The following is a 24814-nucleotide window of genomic DNA, read 5'->3' on the forward strand; positions in this document are numbered from 1 at the left end:
TGTATTACCCAATATATATTCTGTGGGAAGTTTCTTGCCAAAAGGTCAAAGGTCAAAAGGTCAAAGGTCAAGTGAAAGTGCTGAATTGCACTTTTTCCTCCATATCTCAAAAGTAACTCAAGGTATCATCATGAAACTTACATATTTATACATTGTCAACCTAACAGTGATTCTCTTTGGAACTGTGAGGTCAAAGGTCAAAGGCCAGGTTTAGATAATGCTATTTTCCCATTTGATACTGAAATTATACTTTTTCTCAATACCTTGAAAAATAACTCAATGCTTATAAAACTTATAAACTTATAAACTTATAAAAGGGTCAAAAGTCAAGTAAAAATCATCAGTTCCCCAAATACCTGCACTCTGACATTTTAATCATTCATCCAATTGAACCTAGTTCTAGGAAAGTGAACATTCAGCACATTTGTGTCAAACCTGTCATTTTAATATTTTGCCAATTGTTTGAAACTGTCATCACACGTTGTCAAGACATTGTACTATAGACCTATTAGGAGAACCATGCATTATGGCGGAGGCATATCAGTCGCCGTAGCGATATATCTAGTTTCTTCTATTTTTCTTCAGATTACTTGGAAACGCCCACAAAAAATTCTTCCAAACCAATATTCCTCAGATGACCTCATCTGTCAATCATTGCTAAAGTATTGAAATGTTTAACAAAAGACATTGGAATGCACCTTCCCCTCGACTCAGCATAACTTGCATGTTTCTGTGATATTAATGTGACTAAAAAAGACATGGCTAGGGAACGTGCAAGTTATGCTGAGTCGAGGGGACGGTGCATTCCAATGTCTTTTGTTAAACATTTCAGTACTTTAGCAATGATTGACAGATGAGGCCATCTGAGGAATATTGGTTTTGAAGGATTTTTTGTAGGCGTTCCCAAGTAATCTGAAGAAAAATAGAAGAAAAAAATTGTTAAAAATATATGGAATGTTTCTAGATATTTGTTTCACCACAAAAGTGATGTTGAGGGTATCATAAATCAACACAAGTCAACATGCATTTGGATTTTAGGAGCCCTTTAAGTGTAGGAAGGACTAATTGTATGTGCCATATATTTCGCAAGGTTTTTATTTTTGCAAATTTTGCGAGTCGAGTGCTTTTCGGGGATTTTAACAACTCGAGAAAATATTTACTCTGATCCTGACCATGCACATGTACATTTCTCTGTTCATTACTGTGCTCCCCAATCGCAAATTCAAGCACTTGTGAAATTGTCATGAGTCCTTTGATTCACCGAAAATTAGACTAGCTAAATATATGGCGTATACTAAACATTGTATACAAAGATGACAGCTCTGTTCTGTTTGTGAGGATCTTGCATGAAGCATGTTCCACCATCATGCGTGTACTCTTTTCCACACACAGTCTTGAAGTCATGATGTGGTACTCACCATTTTCTAGGACCAATGACTGTAGCAAAATTCAGTTTGTGCCTCCCCCTGGCAATACTTCAATTGATGTTCTCTGGTTCTCAAGTTTTCTAGTTTTCAAGGTATTATGAATGCTTACACCCCATTCTTGTGTCTGTCCACAGTATTTGCACACACTGAAATTGGTCATCTGAAGGATCCCACCAAATGTAAGTATTGGCAGCAAATTGTTATGATTCTTGCAGATCGGCAGTCTCCGAATTTCACTGTGTATCCCATATCAGACAAAGATATGTTAGGGCTGGTCATATTCATTGAATCTGAGCTAATCAGAAAATAAAGTATCAAATTTTGCCAGTTTGAATCATGCATTTACAGAGTGTACCTAAATCTTCTCAATTTAAAGATCTGTCGTGAAAATAGCAATTGTGAAGCTTTTTGATAAATTTGCTACAACGTAAAATCTGTCTGGGCGGCTGACCAGATGACCTCAAGCTATTGAACGTGAGAAAGGATGATCAAGAGAAGAGGTGATGGAACAAATGATGATAGTGAAATGGTTTTTAGAGTGGTCAGCCATTCACATAACACAATATACACCTAGTCTTGTTCACAAACACAGTAGTCCACCCATTTTGCCCGTCATTTCCTCCACAGTCATCGCTCCCAAAGAGCTGATCGTCGACCTCGACCACAACAAGTTCAAGTGCGACGTGGAGGGCTGCACCAAGTCCTTCCGCAAGGCCAGCCTGCTGGAGTCCCACAAGAAGTACTACCACACCGACACCCTCCCTTCTCCGGCTACACCTCTTGACAAGGAGAAGGCTGCCACCAGCAGGCAGCGCAAGCGGAACTATTCCGGTGAGTACACTGCAGTGGAATGTCCACGCTACAGCTACTTTCGCAATGACAGCAACACATGATTGCTTACTAAAGCATGGAAAGGCTTACTTTAATGGCAGTGCAAAATTAATTCAAAGTCCAGAACTGAAAAAAAAAAAAAATGTATCTCCTCAATAGACAACAAGGGTTCCCATATCATAAAGCATGTTCCATTCCTTATAACGACAGTAATTGCAGTAGAGAGTGACAGGTGCTAGGCAACAACCAATCAGCTTTGGGCATATGGAATCGATGCCTTGGTGATTGTTGCAACTGGCTGGACTTGCAGGCTACTCTCTGATATGTATGCAGATAAGCCATGTCAGTGCACAAATCTACAGAGAGTGGGAGCGTCCTTTTGCTTCTCGACCAACGATGGCATGCACAGCTTTTGCTTGTCTATGTGTTCCAGAGCTGATGTCAGACATTTCAGTATTGTGTAATGCAAGATGAAATTAGGCTCCAACTCATAGGAGTATTGCTGGGAAAAATGGGACACACTGGCCACTTCTTGAAAAAGAACTTTGCAGATGTTGGCTTAAGTTGAGCCTACACGTAGATGATGATGCAACCATAGTCACAAGGACATTGCAGATGTTCCATTTTTATATAAGGTGTACCTAGTATTGTTTCTGTGAAAAGGGCAAATAAGACGTCATTGTAATCATCATCATCATCATCACCATCCTTAGGACATCTAGTACTTCAGCTGCAACTTCTGCCATTGTTTGTGTCATTGCCATATTTATCTTCTGTTCTTGTTTCAGCCACCATGGCCACATCCGCCAAAGTTCGTCGTGATTCGGGGAACTCCAGTTCACCTGCCACCTCTCCCTCGGCCTCCTCGCCTCCTGCCAAGCTTTCCACAAAACGTTCCTCTGCTCCCAGCACGCTCGCCTCCCCCACGCCTGTCCCCGCCAAGAAGCCCGATCCCATGAAGGCGCCCCGCTCCCCTCCACCGGTCATGAAATCCCCAAAGTCACCTCCTCCTGCCCCCAAAACCCCCAAGGCTCAGCCAGTGAGCACCCCGCCACCAACTAAAGAGACAAAATCTCCCAAGGATGCGAAGTCTCCGAAAGACACCAAGCCTCCAAAGGAAGGGAAATCCCCGAAGGAAGGGAAATCCTCCAAGGATGGGAAATCCCCCAAAGAGGCAAAGGTCGTGAAAGACACGGACAGTAAGGAGGTGAAAGCGAAGGAGGCAAAAGCTTCACCCTCTGTGAAGACGGAGTCAAAGGACAAGGAGGATGAGGGGAGCAAGACCGAAATTCGTCCCCCCATGGTGACCAAAATCAAAGTGGAGAGCAAGAGCGAGAAAGCGCATTCCGCGGACGAGAAGAAGACCTCCAGCGGTGGCGATGCCAGCTCGAAAGCAGATGGAGCACACAGGCCCTCTGCGGCCAGCCACTCCCCCGCAGAGTCCAAGAAGTCTGACACCGCGGCCCCGTCCACCAAGAGTGAGTCCAAAGCGAACACCGCGGGTGCCGCTCTGACCCCGTCCACGATCGGTTCCCGAGAGGGGAGCTCCTCGAAGGCGGAGAGGGTCGTGAAACGAGAGGGCTCCTCCAAGGGGGAAAAACTCAAGCGCAGAAAGCACAAGGACAAACACAAGAAGCACAAGGACAAGAAGAAGAAGAAAAAGAAGAAGAAGGAGAAGGAGAAGAAAAAGAAGAAGAAGAAGCGTCAGAAGGAGGGAAAGTTGAGGATGACCGGAAGTCACGAGAAGTACGGCAAAATCGCCGACTACATCGTGCCGAAAAAGAAGAAGGAGTTCCAGTTCGAAAGTAAGTGGCTCAAGTATAGTTGTTTTCATCATATAACACTATTCATCTCAGGAATCAAGAGAGATCTATTTAGAACTGTTGAGTTGTTTGTGTAAAAGAACTTAGTACGGTATTTCCTGTGTCTTAATTTTGTATTACTTTCCACCAATTTGACAGAAAAGGAGAGAGGTTAAACTTGGCAATGGAATGAATCCAGATGGATTTTAAAGAGAAGATCATATTTATTGTTTATCTCTTAGTCGTGGTAGCAACTGCTCATTTCTCATTACTGTTATGAAAACATTTCTATGGTTGCTCTTATCAGTATCATGTAGATCTTCCTTGTGCAATCATACATGAGTGTTAATAGGGCATTCATGGCACGAAGTAGTTCTCTTTGATTTTGACACAGAAGATTAATGTATGTACTTTTTGTGCAGTGATGTCAGTCCCATTGATTATCAAAACAGTAATAAAGGCAACAGAGATGAAAGTAGTTTTGTGCAAAGTAGAGCTCAACCCAACACAGGAAGGCTGCCATTTGGTACTGGACTAGAATATATGCATCTTCACCTAGAAAACCACATAAAAGTGAATCAGCCGAGTTCCTGCCACTGTCCCCCGGCAAGTTAGCGAAAGTGATGTTGAGTGGTTGCTTGAAATTCTGCAATGATTGGTGAGCGGGCTTTCCTGTTTTTTTTTTTACCGTAGTGCCTCTACCAGTCTCGGAGTACAAGTCAGAGAGCTTTGGCCGTCACCCTGCGCCCATCCTGAAGTCCCAGCTGCTAAGGAGTGTGGATCGCCCCGATGGTGGCTCCGAGAGGGGGGCGGGAGGGGATGGGGAGACAGTGCGCTGCATCTGCTACCGGAAGACAGAAGAGGGATTCATGATACAGGTATAGGAAAAAGAGGGTAGTCGACCATTTCTCACTTTGTCACTTTTTATTTTGTCTTAGCATCAGTCTTTCCTCTCTCTCGCTCTTTTTCCAACACAGGAAGAATGAAGATGGAATCATGAAAGAGATAAATGGAAGAACCGTAGGTTGTTCTCGCTGTGTCTCTTTTTCTATCAGAGATGCTAACTCTTACTTTTTTTTTGCAGTATTTTGTGCTGTCTTTTCCCCCAAAATACTGCAAGTTTCATGGAAATATATGTTTCTATTACTACACATGTCTATTGCAGAAAATGTAAAAATATTGTTTTATAAACAAAAAAAATAAAGCATTAATGGAGATTGGATTCACGGAGCACCATGTGGTAGTCCTGAAAGGGGAAGAGGAGATAGTAGATAATTGAGAAGTGGGAAAGGAGAAGCTTCTTCTCCCTCATCAATGATCTACTATCCCCTCTTCCAACAGTCCTTTTCAGGACTACCACATGGGTGGAACGTAAACCTAATCTCCGTTATCTACACCACCATGCAAACCTCCACCTTCAAAGATCAACCAAATAAAGTGTTGTAGGAAAATTTCCCATGTGTTTTATGATCTCGAGCTTTGAAGAATGGCTCAATCAGAAAATATGAAAAACTTAAAGGACAAGTTCACCTTCATAAACATAAGGATTGAGAGAATGTAGCAATATTAGTAGAACACATCATTGAAAGTTTGAGGAAAATCAGACAATCCGTTCAAAAGTTATGAATTTTTGAAGTTTTTGTGCAGTACCCGCTGGATGAGAAAACTACTGCAGTGTATGAATAACTTAGATGTCACATGCGTACAACAATATAAGGAAAATATAAAGAGAATTTCACAAAATTCCTTCTTTTGAAAAAAGTACACATTCCCCTGACTCGTTACCGACAAATGTTATGGGTAATATTATTCCCTCTGCCTTTAGAAAGAGGCAAGTCAAGTGCACTTTTATTATGCCAAAAAAGTTAAAATATGTTGAATTTTCTTTTACATTTTCTTTATACTGTTGTACGCATATGACTCACAAGCTGTAGTAGTCTCCTCATCCAGCGGTTCCAACACAAAAATTTAAAAAATTCATAACTTTTGCATCGATTGTGCAATTTTCCTCAAACTTTCACTGATGTGTTCTACTAATATTGTTGCATTTTCTCAATCCTTATGTTTATGAAGGTGAACTTGTCCTTTAAGATTGACTACGTTGACTCATTTCACCTATTTTGAGTCCTCACATAAGATTCATAGCCGCCACTTTTTGTTGGTCTTGTGACGCACGGTCACATACAATTATATTTCATTGTGTCCTGCTTCCCTATCAGGGGTGTGTTCAACCGCTGGCCATTGTCATCCTCTCACAGATTATAATGGATGACTATGTTTGTGTTGCAACTAATTGACAAATTGCCCTGCATCGACATTAATAAGCGTAATAGGCGTACATACTCGAGCGTATGTACGCCCATGATTTTTTATCATGGCTACTACTAAAACACTGATCAATTCAGTGCTTATTTACGTCGATGCAGGGCAATTTGTCAATCAGTTGCAATGAAAGCATCTCGACGGAAGAATTTCATGAATTTGAATATGTTTGTGTTGCTGTTTATGATTGTGTGATTTTTTTTTCTTGCTCTTGTGAACAGTGTGAGAAATGCCTGTGCTGGCAGCATAGCAGCTGTGTTGGTCTGACCAAGTCCACCATCCCTGACCAGTATGTCTGTGTCCTCTGCTGCAACCCAAGAGGTAAAACAACATGAACTTTTCTCTTTTTCTCCCTCTGTCTCCCATTTTACTATCATAATGACAGAGCACTTGACTTCCCTCTTTCAGAATGCAGGTGGAATGATAGAAAGTTGAGGGAATGTGCACTTTTCATAGAACATGAAATTTTGCGGGATTTTCTCTGTATTTTCTTTATATCCTTGTACTGTGTTGATGTCACAAACTGTTGTAGTCTTCTCATCCAGTGATGGATGCACTGAAACTTATGAAATTTCATAACTTTTGACTGGATTGTCCAATTTTCTTCAAACTTGATTGATGTGTTCTACTGATATTGCTGCATTCACTCAATCCACAAGTTCATATATATTTGGGTTTCATTCCCCTCTTATTCACAACTGTCATAAATGCAACCCATAAGCTGGCAGGATGTGTGGTTGATGCTGTGGAATCCATATGCCACAAGTCATATATGAGCTTGACTCCCTCTTAACCCCCCCCCCCCATTCTCCACCCAACATCCCCCCAACACACACACCCCTCATGCCCCTCTTCCCGTTCTCCACCCGCCCATACACACACCTTGTCATGGCCCCTTGCTTTCACCTCGCGCAGACCAGCGTGTGCGGGCCAAGTACCGCTACAGCCAGAAGTGGATCGACAACGGCGCCCTGGCAGGCTTCACCGCCGCCCCCAAGGAGCACTGCAAGGAGGCGGCTCACAATCTGGCCGCCACCAACCGCCTCATCGGAGAGATGCACGTCATCAACGAGGTCCTCCGGGGTCTTAGGGAGAAGCTTCACATTCTACAGTGAGTATCCTTTGCCACTTTCCGTTTTTCATCTCATCCCTTCTTCTTCTTCTTGCGTATAAGGCAGCGGCAGCTAAGCAACGTCTCTCAGTTGTTCTAGCCAAGCTACAGTCTCAGGGGTAGGGTGTGTGAGGTCCATGTTGTCAGGTGGTCGGAGATCAGGGCACTCACTCAAGATGTGTTGAGCAGTCTGTTCTAGTGCACCACACTGGCAGGCTGCTGACCCCCCACCGATGCATGGCTGTGTTGAAACGTCCAACTCCCGTTCAAATCCGATTCAATGTCACCCACTCCTTCCGTGGGAGGTTCGCACCAGGATAGGGGGGGGGGGGGGGTTGGAGGACAGATGTATTGGGCGTGACAACGAGTTGGGCAGGTTGGTGGGTGTCTTACCAGCTTGCTCTCCATACCTGGCAGATGTTGAAGTCTGATCCCTTAGCGCTGCTGCATGGCGGGAGAAAGGGCGACGAGACTTCAATCGCTGATGCTGCTCACCCAGAGATAAAGAGCCCTCAACTACGTCGTGGAGGAGGTTGTTCGGGTTGCTGGAGGGCTTTGGTGACCAGCCCAACCTGTCTCATCCCTGAGACAGGTTCTGTAATACATGTATATACCTCCGCCCCTCCCCCCCCCCCAAAAAAAAAAGAAAAAAAAAACAAAAAGAAAGGAGACAAAAGCAACAAATAATTTAGAGTTCTGTGGATAGGTTGCTTTTGTGTGTTCTGTGTTGTTCTTGAATTGCTGAACTCTGCGAAATAGATGCCCTAGAAGACTTGTGTATGGTATGAAAAGAAAATCAGGATGAGGCAATGCTCATAAAAGAATATCTTTGTTTTTGTGGAAAAGATTCTATCAATTTACAAGAATTCAAAAGTCACAGATATGTGAGATATGAGGGTTTAACAAACGTATCACAGTTTTATCAAGATTTACGCAATTTTATCAATGTATCATTTGTTGCCTCCCCCCCCCCCCCCCCCATCTCATGTATCATTTACTTTTAAGTGGAAGATTAACTCTGTTCCTTTTGAACATCCTTCAGAACCCCAAATCATCCAGACCTTAAGCTGTGGGCAGAGTCCTGGGTCAAGCCAAAAGAGCCAGAGAAACCAGAGAAACCAGATGTGGCAGAGGAACTTAGCCTCGACTCCAGCCTGAGCACTACCTTGGAGTCCAGCATGCAGAGCTTCAAGGACTCGCTAAACCTAGAGGGCAATCTGGAAGGAAGTCTGGACCCGGAGGCTAGCCTCACTCCCATGGAGACGGAGCAGATTGCCCGCATCATGGCCATGAGTGGAGACCTCGAGATGGCCACCCTGGCCAACCTGGCTCTGCCCTGCGACGTCGGTCTGGACTCCTCGGCAGCATCCTCGATGATAGATGGGAGCTTGATGAAGGAGGATCAGGAACTTGGTGCCATGGAAACGGGCGAGATGCTGGGCATGTCCGATGAGGGCGTGCCACAGAGTGTGTCGCTGTATCCAGGAGCCGTGGGCGGGGCCGTTGCAGACCAAGGCGTCATCAGCATGGACAACGTGGTGAAGAGCGATGGGATGGAGTTTGCCCCTCCTCCAAATAAAGAGGTGAAGCAGGTCATGTTGAAAGACTCATCCAGTACAGATGACATTGCTCCACCCAGTGTAAAGTTTGTCTCCACCGAGGGGGAGGTCGTGTCCAGTGGAGAAAGCCCGGTAGTGGACATCAGTGACATTCCGTCCACATCAGCTGGCCCCAGCCAGCAGCAGCTGGAGGCAGCTGGGATGATGCGGATTCAACCACTCACCCATGGCGGGAGGAGAGATAAGAAGCCAAATGTCCCCATCGACGATTCAGACTCCGATGACGATGCAGATGAGGATATGGAGGTTGAGGAAAGGTATACTCCTAGCAGAAGTCCCACGCTTAAAGATGCAGAGAAGGCTGAAGCCCCCTCATGCAAGGACAGTGGTTCAAAACCCATCTTGCCCTCCGATGCAGTTGCAAATGATAAGACCTTACCTAGTCCACAAAATACCCCCACCATCGGAAGTAGTGATGTGGGCAAAGAGTCGGGGGAGTTTTCAACTGCCGCTGGAAGTGTGACATCAGACAGTACTAAAGGAACATCCCTTAACAGTGAGACCAGGGTCATTCTTCCCTCATATGACAAGTCTTTAGAGCAGAGTACCGCATCTCTTACAGCCCATTCTGAGTCTTTAACTGCACCTGTTTCGGAAAAAGATGCAAGGAAAGCAGAGGGCATGTTGGACACAATGACGACAGTGGTTCGGGCAGGAGATTCAGAGACTGTTGAACAGATGGACACTGATCCACCACCAAGTTCTGAAGCTGGAAAGGATGAATCTAGAACTGGTACGACTTCTGGAGTATTAGGAGATGCATCCAAAAGTACATCACAAGCCACTGCCGAGGAAACTGAAGAGCTTTCTGTTGAGCAAGCAGACCCACCTGTCACAGCATCCACTCCTGCAGAAGGTGGAAAGGAGAGTCCTGGTGCTAGCAAAGACATCTCCCAAGTGTCCGCCACGCCTGTAGGCTCAGGCAGCCTGATGAAGGTTCCAAGCTCTACTGAGGACACAGGACATCAGGTGGCAAGATCTTCAGAGGCATCTCATGATGACACTTCTCCAGCTTCCTCCATACAGACCGGGAAGGCATCCCTCCAGGATGCTAACATGGAGGAGCCTGCTGCAGCCTCAGCTGGTCCACAAAGTGAACAACCCAGTGAAGCCTCCTCTGTCGATCCAGAGCAAAGAGACTCCGTGCCAAGAGTTGCTCAGAGCTCGGCCTCCTCTGCAGATCTGTCCCAGGTTGTGGTCGACGAATCCGAAATGAGGACCAGCACCCCGCTGACAGATGCAGGCATGCCGTCTTCAATTGAACTCGTCGCAAGAGGAGGAGGAGAGAAGGAGCAGGCACCTACTAGAGATGTGCGTGGACCGTCGGCCACAATGGGCCCTGGCGGAGATGCAGGGACTGTTGCGAGGGAAGACCAGCCATCAACATCTGGCTACTCCGGCCAGCCAGCATCATCGGGTCTCGCGCCAAGTAGCAGCAACTCGGTGGCAGCAGCAAAGGTATAACTAACAAGCTGACCCATAAGACTTGTAAGCAAATTCAATTTTGTGCTAGTGCTGGAGGGGGGGGGGGGGGGGGGGGTGGGGATGGAGGCATCATAGTATAGTATTTGTGCCAAGTTTGAGGGTAGGAATGGAGGGATAGCTGAGTGTGTTATGAACAGAATACATTTTGGGTTAAACTGTGCGAGTGTTGCAGATTACTTTGCAAATATAGTACCATTGTAGCACAATCTTTTTGATGTGGCATCTTTGTGTATGCCAAAGATGCTTCCATATGGCTTCAATATTACAACTTTGTTTTTAGAAGCAACGTGGTAGAGATACCTGTATAATGAAATGAATTACTGTAAAAGTGGATATTTTCGCGCGACTAATTTTTCGCGCTTGGCCCCGTAAGAAGAGTTTCGCATGTTTTTAATTCCGCGGAATCAAGACATCACGCACAGGAACATATGGCAAGCAAAAATATTCGCGTGCTTTTATTTTCGCGCTAGTTTCTGGTTGCGCGAAATGCGCGAAAATTTCAACACCACGAAAATTTCCACTTTTACAGTAGTGAGATTTAGTGAATACTTTAGAAGATAATGTTTTTAATGTAAGTCACAAAAATAAGGCATGAATTCAGGAAGGATTTGCAAAAAGATTGGCTGACATACTTGCATGCACTTCAAAATAGATTTACACAGTATTTCCAAAAGTTATGCCCTCCCACTCTAACATACTTGACACCCAACCAGCTAGAGCTGTTATTCATCTACCTTCTAGTTCACATCTAAAAGTGATACCATCAGCTCTATGATATGCATAAGTTTGATTGTGTGTAAGTATTTCAATTCCGACCTCTTTCCACTTGTGAGTAGTGCTATTGTTGACATACAATGTATGATGTGATACTGTTTTTCATACATTATCCAGGTTGCACCACACTCTTCATCTGCCTGTGCTGCGCAATCTCCTTCTCCATCGAAGCAGAAGGAGCCAAAAGGAGGGTCCAAGGCCTCATCCTCGGCATCCCCGAGGAGCTCCTCAAGGAAGGGGGTGGCCAGGGTGGTGGAGGTCTCCCGCAGCCTGTGCGAGAAGAACCTGAAGGAGCACATCAGGTACCTGGAGGCGGAGCTTGAGAGGAGGATGGACAAGATTGAGGAGGAGACAAAAGGTAGAGAAAGAATCGGGGAGGAGGGAGGGGGGAGGGTAAGGGGACGTGGCATTTGGAGGTTTGATTATCCAGTGGCGATGACATCGTTGTGTTGATAGAATGGGGGCAGCCTGAAGAGGAAAATGGGCATGAGAAAGGGGGAGGAAAACAAGTGGTAGGGAGATATCATCCGAGGTCAGCACTACTTATTTCAGGCAAGCAGGCATGTGGTTGTTAACCGTGGCTTCAGAATGGGAGGTGGGTTATAAAGCATTTTGTTGGCTCAAGTACCCATTTATTCATTGGCAGTTATGTAATGCCTGAGGGGGGCGAGTTGGAGGGAACCTTGTTCTTCAAATGTGTAAGACAGTCTACCAACGAACACTTAAATGATGAAATTGTAGTTACAAGGAAGCAAAAGTTCAAGTCCCCAAGTTACTGTGTATATCTTTATGGTACCATACTATTCAGCTAGAATAACAAAAGAACTAGTGGTCCTTGGGATTTTGCTATAACATGAGTCACCTATATGTTGTGTTCGTTTCTGAGAAACTGAAAGAAAAAGAATGCATGTGCTTATGTTCTGTCTAAAACTTTGTAATCCAGTTAGGCAATTTGTATGGATTTAAACATTTCTGGTATTCATCAATGCCATCTCATTTCCACACACAGCACTGGAGCAGCAGTTTGCCGAGCTGCCCGGCCTGAGTCCAGACATTCGCGGCCTGGCCACCATGAACGATGCATTCCTGAAGAGCAAGATGCAGAGCCTCCTCGGTGACTTGGAGCGAATCAGCAACATCGTCGCCATCTGAGAAGATGGGTTCACCACTCCAGACTGTCACAATTTCTTAGAGCTGCAATCTCCTTTGGTGACTTGGAGCGAATCAGGAAAATTGTCGCTCTCTGAAGAGATGGGTTCACCACTCAAGACTGTTACCATTTCTTGGAGCTGCAATCTTGTTGGTGACTTGGAACAAGTCAGCAACATTGTCACTGTCTGAGGAGATGGGTTCACCACTGGAGACTGTCACCATTTCTTAGAACTGCAATCTCCTTGGTGACTTGAGAGAATCAGCAACATCGTCACTATCTGAGAAGATGGGTTTACCACTTGAGACTGCCACCATTCCTTAGGACTGCAATCTCCTCGAGGTCAATGGCACCGTCCCTTTTAATAGGAATCAGCAAACCCTGTGGGCTTGTGAGAAGATAGGTTCACCACTCGAGACAGCCACCATTTCTTAGGACTGCAGTCTCCCGGAGATCAATGGCACCAGCCCTTTGCTAGGACTTGTAGAGGAATCAGCAAACCTTGTGCGCTTGTGAGAAGATAGGGTCACCAATCGAGACTGCAGGCACTTCTTCATGCTCCACCCTCCTCCGGTTTTCACATGTAAACTCTGCATTCCAGAATCAGAAGCATTGTTGCAATTCAAAAGAAAAATGGGTTCACCAGTCAAGACTGCAACCAAGTCTTGACAATTTTCTGTCCCCAAGGAGGAGATACAAGCAATCCCTTCTTTCAGAAAATCAGCAACAATGTATTAAACTTCTGGAAAGATGTGTTTATTAGGCAAGACTGAAGTCACATCTAAAAATGACTTCTTGCCATTTACATAGCAACAAGTGCACTGTTGGGGCTTGGACAGAATATTGTGAAAATGGAAATTTTCACCTATTTCAGCAGAAACCAGTGCAGAAATAAAAGCATGTGAATATATTTGCTTACCACGTATGTGTACAATGTATCCTATAATCTCTTGATTCTGTGGAATTAGAGACACGCAAAATTCATCTTACTCAGCCGAGCGTGAAAAATTACTTGGGCGAAAATATTCACTTTTACAGATTAGTGACTATTTAGAAAGATGGGATCACTAGTCACAAATACAAAAAAAGTACAGTGTTTTGCTTTCATGGACATGTGTAGCTCTTTCTCTAATGTTATCTGGAGTAGATGATAGATATATTTTCATCGGCAAAAATTGTATGCATGTTTTTATGAAGGCTTCACTGTACAGATGCAGCAGCTCTTGAATCATGCTACTCTGCATTTTTATTCATATAAAATGACAGTAACCAGATATATCGAATTCAGCTGTAGTATTATGGTCTTCTGCATAATATTTCAGTGAGATGTTTGGTGTTTGAGAAAAAAAAATGGAACCATTTCTTTGGTAATTTTCTGGACCCCACTGACTTTTGTTATAAATGCATTGCACCAAAAAAGCTTATTCTACTGTATACGTGATTCTGTCATATTTGGTGGACCCATCGATGAACAGAAATTCTCTTCTCACCAACACAGGCCGAGATTTCATATTTTATGTAATTAGTCATTCTGTCTTATTTCATCGACCTATCGCTGAGCAAGCGTTCACTCCTGTGCAGCATGCAAATGGTCATAAGAGTTTGGTCAGCTATATCATGTACAATGTGAGGTGATGTTGTATGAAGACATTTTGCACTTGATGCATTTTTGAAATAGTTGAAGGTTAATTCCAGCTCAGCATCGTGAGTTTTTCTGTGTGTATTATAAAACTTCAATCTGTGTGATTGATGTTTATTTGAAAGTGTAAATATGTAAATTGTGAAGTTACTGTACATATGTCTGTAAATGTCTGAAAGAGAAAGCAACTGTTTATCTGCTCCTTGTGCCTTCCCAACCACCTGCTTTTCATCACGGTGAGCTTGTGCATGAGCCTGTCATTTGGTGTGGTGAGGACCAGGATATAGCGTACCTGCAAGATTGTGGGCCATTGGAGTGGTATTGTTGGAATCCACGTCCATCATGTTAACGCCAAGGCATCCATTCCAACCTTGAACTGTGGAGAAATTTTCGAAGTGTGATGTGCAAAGTTTACACAGACAGAGCCTTTTCTCCATGATTTGCTACTCCTTGGCAGCCTGAACAGAGATTTTATGGTCCCCAGAAAAGATGATATTGTGTATTTTTTTCAAAGAGTACCCAGAGATGGAGAAATGTCTGGCCAAGATCAAGATGCCATACTCTATTTGAAGTGGTGCTAGTGTTCATCTGCGTAATTGATTACAGAACAGTGTAAAGACATCATCCAGCTGCGTGTATCCATGTATCTATACTGTCGTACTGTGCTCTTGTCACATAGGTTGATTGCATACCCAACAGCACTAAGAAGCATGTTATCTGGCAGATGAGTTCCCTTCCCCTTCACAAAACAACAACTACAAATAACAAACCAGCAACACACACACACACATACACACACACACACACACCCACACGCACACTCTATAAAACACACAAAAAAAATGAAAGATACCTGTCATAAATCATTGAAAGCTTCAACATCAATCAACCTCACTTATTTTGAATCCCAATATTCTTTGTCGTACAAAATTTTAACTTTCTCAACAGAATTAACACCGTATGCATCTTCATATCCATCTGGGGTAGAATTGATTTGTGTTAGGTCAACTAAGGTGAGGTTGGCTGATATTTTTTTCTTTTTTGAGGTTTGGAGATATTTTAATGTGAAACAAAGTTTTGTTGTGGTATTTCATAAACTACTTGTAATGAATGCACTGAAATTGGCACATCGAAAATATTCAGTCTTGCTCCCTGCATTCCGTCGCTGTCATCACCATCGCTTTGATACAGCTCATGCTCCCATTTACCGATGATATTTTCAGAGACTCCAACCCTAAGCACCTTCTGATCTGGAGATTCTCCCGCCTGAAACCCCTAGCAAACGGGAGACTCCAACTTGATGTGCGCGAAGCGCATATCACGAGCGCAAAGTTCCTTGCGGCCGGGGTCTAGGGCCCGCTTGGGCCCTAGAAACTCTAATAATTAGGATTCTTGATGCTCTTTCGTGCTATCTAAAGGCTTATCTTTCAACATACGAAGACAAAAAGTAAGAAATCATTTCAAACGGGAGACGCAGAGCCAGGGCGGGAGAAAGTAAATCTCAAACGGGAGAACGGGAGATTTTGCAAAAGTGGGCTTTCGGCGGGAGATCTCCCGTCGAAAGCGGGAGAGTTGGAGTCTCTGTATTTTCAAGAACATTGCAGCATTTGCTCACTTTAAAGTGGTGTATTGCATTTGTGAACTGATGCTTTCACGTTGGCAATAGAATTTCAGCATAAAAATGAAAACGCCCCCAAATGATAATTGCGTGACTGATGGTCTCATTTCAACTGCTGTTTTTAGTGTTGTGCTGCCAGTATATAATCATGTGCTAGAGTGTGTGCCTGTGTGTCTGTTTGTTTGGTGGTGTGTAGTTGGTGTGTGTTTGATGTACAAGCGTATGTTAATCATCAGGTATGATGTAAATACATTTTGTATGAAGGGTTTTTCCAGATTTTTTTTTTTTTTACATGTTGCATCATGTCAGTTCGTTGTTTTAGATGCATATACTTGTGGTTCCACAAACCCTCAAATGCATAGGATATGCTGAAATTGAGTTGTCAACCTTCACTGACAATAGTCTTAAATATTCTTCTCATTTATACATATTTTCACTAAGTGACTTAAAACAGAGCATACACAACAGGTAGAATAATATCTGTATCAATTTAATTACATCTTGTCATAAGATATACAAATAATTATATGAAAACAATTTACAGTCAAATCTTACACAGATTTAAAGAGAAGCATTAGATATGATGGCATGTAAAAATAGAAAATCTTTTATATATTGTGATAAATATATTTTATGCACAAATCAGCTTTGAAAAATTGTGGCACCATAATACTACAACCACATCACTAGCCCAACTACACTGATGATCAAATAACACACGTGATGACGGGTAGTCTGGAACAACAACTAAAATGATAATTAGCAAAGTGCCAATGTTGGAAGAGGGACGAGTAGCGTTCAAACAGAATCCCTGATCGTCTGGGTCCAGACTACAGTGGATGCTACCTTTATTACAATTATTACTACTAGCTTTGAGTATCTTCGATACGTTTTTGTTTTGCGGTCTGTACCTGAAATGAAAGTTGGTCATTTAAATTATTGGATGATTTCCTCCCTTAAAAGGGAGGGAGACCTCAAAGTGAAGCAAATGTAAGCACAAGATTGCACTTGGCAATGAATTGTGTAAAAGTGGTGACCTTAGCTCATTTATACCATCATAGCTTTGCCCAATGAATATTACTTTTACAAGCTAGTTTTCACTTTGGCTGTTAGAGAACACCCCCATTATAAATGAACATGGTTATATCGAAACATAAAAGTACAGAAAAAATAATGTCAAAATGAAGTGAAAATTCAGGGCCGAAACTTATCATCTATATATTAAGGGTTTCTGGGACGAACACTGCACTAGGGCTTTCTATAGCTCAGTCGGTAGAGCACCGGTCTAGCAATCCGGAGGTCTCGGGTTCGAATCCCGATGGAATCCCATTTTCTTTGCTCACTTTTCCACTAATAATTTATATTCTTTCTGGTCAGTTTATTCTGTCTTTATTTGTTACAAACTCAAAAAGCTGCATCACTTCGGTGATCCCTCGCATTTATCCCCAAGTTGAATTATCCTTCGGGTTTATGCCAGGTTCAAGTGTTGTGCGTGTGTGTCACACACAAACACACTGCTATAGCTTCTGACCACCCGAGCATTGAGAATTAAGGGTTTCTGGGACGAACACTGCACTAGGGCTTTCTATAGCTCAGTCGGTAGAGCACCGGTCTAGCAATCCGGAGGTCTCGGGTTCGAATCCCGATGGAATCCCATTTTCTTTGCTCACTTTTCCACTAATAATTTATATTCTTTCTGGTCAGTTTATTCTGTCTTTATTTGTTACAAACTCAAAAAGCTGCATCACTTCGGTGATCCCTCGCATTTATCCCCAAGTTGAATTATCCTTCGGGTTTATGCCAGGTTCAAGTGTTGTGCGTGTGTGTCACACACAAACACACTGCTATAGCTTCTGACCACCCGAGCATTGAGAATTAAGGGTTTCTGGGACGAACACTGCACTAGGGCTTTCTATAGCTCAGTCGGTAGAGCACCGGTCTAGCAATCCGGAGGTCTCGGGTTCGAATCCCGATGGAATCCCATTTTCTTTGCTCACTTTTCCACTAATAATTTATATTCTTTCTGGTCAGTTTATTCTGTCTTTATTTGTTACAAACTCAAAAAGCTGCATCACTTCGGTGATCCCTCGCATTTATCCCCAAGTTGAATTATCCTTCGGGTTTATGCCAGGTTCAAGTGTTGTGCGTGTGTGTCACACACAAACACACTGCTATAGCTTCTGACCACCCGAGCATTGAGAATTAAGGGTTTCTGGGACGAACACTGCACTAGGGCTTTCTATAGCTCAGTCGGTAGAGCACCGGTCTAGCAATCCGGAGGTCTCGGGTTCGAATCCCGATGGAATCCCATTTTCTTTGCTCACTTTTCCACTAATAATTTATATTCTTTCTGGTCAGTTTATTCTGTCTTTATTTGTTACAAACTCAAAAAGCTGCATCACTTCGGTGATCCCTCGCATTTATCCCCAAGTTGAATTATCCTTCGGGTTTATGCCAGGTTCAAGTGTTGTGCGTGTGTGTCACACACAAACACACTGCTATAGCTTCTGACCACCCGAGCATTGAGAATTAAGGGTTTCTGGGACGAACACTGCACTAGGGCTTTCTATAGCTCAGTCGGTAGAGCACCGGTCTAGCAATCCGGAGGTCTCGGGTTCGAATCCCGATGGAATCCCATTTTCTTTGCTCACTTTTCCACTAATAATTTATATTCTTTCTGGTCAGTTTATTCTGTCTTTATTTGTTACAAACTCAAAAAGCTGCATCACTTCGGTGATCCCTCGCATTTATCCCCAAGTTGAATTATCCTTCGGGTTTATGCCAGGTTCAAGTGTTGTGCGTGTGTGTCACACACAAACACACTGCTATAGCTTCTGACCACCCGAGCATTGAGAATTAAGGGTTTCTGGGACGAACACTGCACTAGGGCTTTCTATAGCTCAGTCGGTAGAGCACCGGTCTAGCAATCCGGAGGTCTCGGGTTCGAATCCCGATGGAATCCCATTTTCTTTGCTCACTTTTCCACTAATAATTTATATTCTTTCTGGTCAGTTTATTCTGTCTTTATTTGTTACAAACTCAAAAAGCTGCATCACTTCGGTGATCCCTCGCATTTATCCCCAAGTTGAATTATCCTTCGGGTTTATGCCAGGTTCAAGTGTTGTGCGTGTGTGTCACACACAAACACACTGCTATAGCTTCTGACCACCCGAGCATTGAGAATTAAGGGTTTCTGGGACGAACACTGCACTAGGGCTTTCTATAGCTCAGTCGGTAGAGCACCGGTCTAGCAATCCGGAGGTCTCGGGTTCGAATCCCGATGGAATCCCATTTTCTTTGCTCACTTTTCCACTAATAATTTATATTCTTTCTGGTCAGTTTATTCTGTCTTTATTTGTTACAAACTCAAAAAGCTGCATCACTTCGGTGATCCCTCGCATTTATCCCCAAGTTGAATTATCCTTCGGGTTTATGCCAGGTTCAAGTGTTGTGCGTGTGTGTCACACACAAACACACTGCTATAGCTTCTGACCACCCGAGCATTGAGAATTAAGGGTTTCTGGGACGAACACTGCACTAGGGCTTTCTATAGCTCAGTCGGTAGAGCACCGGTCTAGCAATCCGGAGGTCTCGGGTTCGAATCCCGATGGAATCCCATTTTCTTTGCTCACTTTTCCACTAATAATTTATATTCTTTCTGGTCAGTTTATTCTGTCTTTATTTGTTACAAACTCAAAAAGCTGCATCACTTCGGTGATCCCTCGCATTTATCCCCAAGTTGAATTATCCTTCGGGTTTATGCCAGGTTCAAGTGTTGTGCGTGTGTGTCACACACAAACACACTGCTATAGCTTCTGACCACCCGAGCATTGAGAATTAAGGGTTTCTGGGACGAACACTGCACTAGGGCTTTCTATAGCTCAGTCGGTAGAGCACCGGTCTAGCAATCCGGAGGTCTCGGGTTCGAATCCCGATGGAATCCCATTTTCTTTGCTCACTTTTCCACTAATAATTTATATTCTTTCTGGTCAGTTTATTCTGTCTTTATTTGTTACAAACTCAAAAAGCTGCATCACTTCGGTGATCCCTCGCATTTATCCCCAAGTTGAATTATCCTTCGGGTTTATGCCAGGTTCAAGTGTTGTGCGTGTGTGTCACACACAAACACACTGCTATAGCTTCTGACCACCCGAGCATTGAGAATTAAGGGTTTCTGGGACGAACACTGCACTAGGGCTTTCTATAGCTCAGTCGGTAGAGCACCGGTCTAGCAATCCGGAGGTCTCGGGTTCGAATCCCGATGGAATCCCATTTTCTTTGCTCACTTTTCCACTAATAATTTATATTCTTTCTGGTCAGTTTATTCTGTCTTTATTTGTTACAAACTCAAAAAGCTGCATCACTTCGGTGATCCCTCGCATTTATCCCCAAGTTGAATTATCCTTCGGGTTTATGCCAGGTTCAAGTGTTGTGCGTGTGTGTCACACACAAACACACTGCTATAGCTTCTGACCACCCGAGCATTGAGAATTAAGGGTTTCTGGGACGAACACTGCACTAGGGCTTTCTATAGCTCAGTCGGTAGAGCACCGGTCTAGCAATCCGGAGGTCTCGGGTTCGAATCCCGATGGAATCCCATTTTCTTTGCTCACTTTTCCACTAATAATTTATATTCTTTCTGGTCAGTTTATTCTGTCTTTATTTGTTACAAACTCAAAAAGCTGCATCACTTCGGTGATCCCTCGCATTTATCCCCAAGTTGAATTATCCTTCGGGTTTATGCCAGGTTCAAGTGTTGTGCGTGTGTGTCACACACAAACACACTGCTATAGCTTCTGACCACCCGAGCATTGAGAATTAAGGGTTTCTGGGACGAACACTGCACTAGGGCTTTCTATAGCTCAGTCGGTAGAGCACCGGTCTAGCAATCCGGAGGTCTCGGGTTCGAATCCCGATGGAATCCCATTTTCTTTGCTCACTTTTCCACTAATAATTTATATTCTTTCTGGTCAGTTTATTCTGTCTTTATTTGTTACAAACTCAAAAAGCTGCATCACTTCGGTGATCCCTCGCATTTATCCCCAAGTTGAATTATCCTTCGGGTTTATGCCAGGTTCAAGTGTTGTGCGTGTGTGTCACACACAAACACACTGCTATAGCTTCTGACCACCCGAGCATTGAGAATTAAGGGTTTCTGGGACGAACACTGCACTAGGGCTTTCTATAGCTCAGTCGGTAGAGCACCGGTCTAGCAATCCGGAGGTCTCGGGTTCGAATCCCGATGGAATCCCATTTTCTTTGCTCACTTTTCCACTAATAATTTATATTCTTTCTGGTCAGTTTATTCTGTCTTTATTTGTTACAAACTCAAAAAGCTGCATCACTTCGGTGATCCCTCGCATTTATCCCCAAGTTGAATTATCCTTCGGGTTTATGCCAGGTTCAAGTGTTGTGCGTGTGTGTCACACACAAACACACTGCTATAGCTTCTGACCACCCGAGCATTGAGAATTAAGGGTTTCTGGGACGAACACTGCACTAGGGCTTTCTATAGCTCAGTCGGTAGAGCACCGGTCTAGCAATCCGGAGGTCTCGGGTTCGAATCCCGATGGAATCCCATTTTCTTTGCTCACTTTTCCACTAATAATTTATATTCTTTCTGGTCAGTTTATTCTGTCTTTATTTGTTACAAACTCAAAAAGCTGCATCACTTCGGTGATCCCTCGCATTTATCCCCAAGTTGAATTATCCTTCGGGTTTATGCCAGGTTCAAGTGTTGTGCGTGTGTGTCACACACAAACACACTGCTATAGCTTCTGACCACCCGAGCATTGAGAATTAAGGGTTTCTGGGACGAACACTGCACTAGGGCTTTCTATAGCTCAGTCGGTAGAGCACCGGTCTAGCAATCCGGAGGTCTCGGGTTCGAATCCCGATGGAATCCCATTTTCTTTGCTCACTTTTCCACTAATAATTTATATTCTTTCTGGTCAGTTTATTCTGTCTTTATTTGTTACAAACTCAAAAAGCTGCATCACTTCGGTGATCCCTCGCATTTATCCCCAAGTTGAATTATCCTTCGGGTTTATGCCAGGTTCAAGTGTTGTGCGTGTGTGTCACACACAAACACACTGCTATAGCTTCTGACCACCCGAGCATTGAGAATTAAGGGTTTCTGGGACGAACACTGCACTAGGGCTTTCTATAGCTCAGTCGGTAGAGCACCGGTCTAGCAATCCGGAGGTCTCGGGTTCGAATCCCGATGGAATCCCATTTTCTTTGCTCACTTTTCCACTAATAATTTATATTCTTTCTGGTCAGTTTATTCTGTCTTTATTTGTTACAAACTCAAAAAGCTGCATCACTTCGGTGATCCCTCGCATTTATCCCCAAGTTGAATTATCCTTCGGGTTTATGCCAGGTTCAAGTGTTGTGCGTGTGTGTCACACACAAACACACTGCTATAGCTTCTGACCACCCGAGCATTGAGAATTAAGGGTTTCTGGGACGAACACTGCACTAGGGCTTTCTATAGCTCAGTCGGTAGAGCACCGGTCTAGCAATCCGGAGGTCTCGGGTTCGAATCCCGATGGAATCCCATTTTCTTTGCTCACTTTTCCACTAATAATCTATATATCTTTATACATTGTATACTTTATCATTCCGTTATAGCCAAATTTCGATGTAATGAAAGAAGAGTGCTGGTTTTGAAGACTTGTTTACAACAGAGGGCAGTGTTTCACGTTACTGTCTACAGTATACATTCCTTCCATGACACTTTACGTAAACAATACATGTTCATAAATTGCAATACTTTCTGGTCTATCCAGCGAGTTTCATGAACAAAAATGAAAACACATCACATATAAATCCTGGGATTTAAAAAAAAAAAAATAATGAATTTCAGAAATGAAAAAAAAAGAAGTCATTTTTTCAACAGTTTTGAAAACATCATTAAATTTGATGTCATGTCATGTAGACACATTCGTTTGGATAACATTAATAACGCTTCTGTTTCATACCTTAAATCATTGTGCACTTGCACAGGCATTGAGTGGAAATATTTCAAACTACTCCAACAAATTCTGGAGTGAACTTTTCATTACAAGCTTTAAAATTAAAAATACATATACATAATGATAATTTTAACAAATGTTAAAAATGAATGGCACTAAGTGGATTTGCCATCCAACATATTGGTCCTGTGACAATCACCCAATCAAGCGTATTCAGCATGATTGCACCTGTCCACTCCGACGGACACACATCTACAAGCACTTACATCGAACAGTATGGAATAAGATATTTTGAGTTTTGTTTTAATTATTAGTGTATTTTTTGCTTTGTTTTGTTTTGTCTTTGTCTTTGTTATTTTGGGGGATGGTGGGGGGTTCTTGTCTCTCTTCTCCTATACCCCTCCCTTTGTTTTGTTTTGTTATTTTTTATTGTATTCTATGTGGGATTACAATTCTCATGAAGCATGATTATGAAAATGATCTCTTCCACCTTCCTTAATGTTGCTCAAAGTGTCAAAGAGATTTGCATTGCTACGAGAAAATCATTTCAGCGTGTAGGTCTACCCCTCATCAATGCTCAGATTTCAAACCTCGAGCAGAATAACATCACAACATAGCCCAGATTCACTGGATTGGCTCCCGATACAATTGCACTTAGTCGCTGCATGCTCTACTTTGAGAAGTGAGATGCAAAAGAATTATTGCCAGCAAACTGCACAAGTATCACATACAATGCTGAACTGTACCAACATGGATATGGGCACATGGGACCACAATGACATATTTTCTATCATGTACACACTGTCTCTTCCAGCAATGCCATCTTTAAAACTTTACTTGCAAACAAGTTACTTGCTCTTGTCTTTAATGTGAGCAGAAATGTAAGGCAATGTTTGGCAGTACTGACTGCAAGTTAAAAAAAGAAATGAAGAATTATTATTGTGGAGCCCTGATCAAAAGGTTTATCACTCTTTGTTACCAGCAGTCTATATTGACATACACATCACAAAGAGCTCGTCTGAATGGGAAAGCATCCATTGCTGTGATAAAAGTGTGTCGTGACCTAAATAGCGAGACCACTTTGACAGCAAGTGGTCAGTCTGTCGATTTTTGTGCAACAGGTGACATAGAATACTGCATCCATGTTGTCAAAACAGGCTAACCCTGCTACCGTAAAAGAGAATACTTTCACATGAGCAAATTTTCGAGCTCGGAAATTTTTGGCCCGTACAGATTAGTTTTGCATTATTTTGATTCCGTGTAATCAAGGCATTAGCTACTGGAACATAATATAGCAAGCAAGAGTATTCGAGTGCCTCTGTTTTCATGCTAATTTCTGGTTGCGCGAAATGCGCAAAGATCTCAACACCGCAAAAATTTCCACTTTTACAGTATTACCAGGTTCTTGAGACCATTGAAATCTCTTCATTATATTGGGCATCTCATTATATCAGAGATTTAAAAAAAAACCAAAAGAATATAAAAGGAATGAGACCTGCAAAATTCCCTTGTTATATGAGGTATCTTGCTTTATCCCACCATTTTTTAACAAGGATCTACTGTAATACATTACAATCATTTCAAAGCCTATGGCAGGGCTCCACACTAACTTTTTTATTTGGTGGCCCAATGGGGCCACCAAAATCATCAATGTCAAATTTTTGGGGGCCCGAGAGAAAAATTTGGTGGCCGAGAAAACAATAAAACATTAAAAGTCCTTTTTGTTTATGAGTGAAATATTTAAGTTTTATCATAGTAAGAATTGGAAGCTGGACATAATCTTATCTACTCCAGGGTTCGAAATTGGCGATGGTCCGCTGGCCATTGGCCACCCAAAATCACGTCGGACTAGCCAAAAATCATAAAATTCTAAAGTTACTAGTCCGTCTGGCTAGCCAAAATATTGCTTCAGTGTCAAAATTGATTCTAAGTAGTCCGCCTGGCTAGTTCAAAAAAAAGTTAAGTGCGACCCCTGTTAACTCATAAATAAACCTCAACAAACTTGCAACACTCACTCTGAAGCATTCAGTCCTTTCCATAAACTGCTAATTTCCGGTGC

The 24814-nt window shown here is 43.0% G+C and overlaps 1 protein-coding gene across 1 annotated transcript in view; it reads left to right on the top strand.

Annotated features, from left to right (window-relative positions):
- LOC139713595 (uncharacterized) overlaps nt 1-12523 on the top strand; it is a 44675-nt gene extending 32152 nt beyond the window's left edge. Inside the window, exons 13-21 of the mRNA XM_071625302.1 lie at nt 1562-1606; nt 2055-2258; nt 3047-4063; nt 4754-4938; nt 6604-6703; nt 7298-7493; nt 8536-10570; nt 11489-11729; nt 12381-12523. Of these exons, the coding sequence (XP_071481403.1) occupies nt 1562-1606; nt 2055-2258; nt 3047-4063; nt 4754-4938; nt 6604-6703; nt 7298-7493; nt 8536-10570; nt 11489-11729; nt 12381-12523 (4166 nt within the window). The remainder of the gene's footprint in view (nt 1-1561; nt 1607-2054; nt 2259-3046; nt 4064-4753; nt 4939-6603; nt 6704-7297; nt 7494-8535; nt 10571-11488; nt 11730-12380) is intronic.
- Nucleotides 12524-24814: the final 12291 nt, after the last annotated feature.

The sequence above is a fragment of the Diadema antillarum genome, unplaced genomic scaffold (genome assembly GCF_040938485.1).
Source record: "Diadema antillarum isolate AM-2024a unplaced genomic scaffold, OU_Dant_1.0 seq00002010_RagTag, whole genome shotgun sequence".
Classification (NCBI taxonomy): Eukaryota; Metazoa; Echinodermata; class Echinoidea; order Diadematoida; family Diadematidae; genus Diadema; species Diadema antillarum.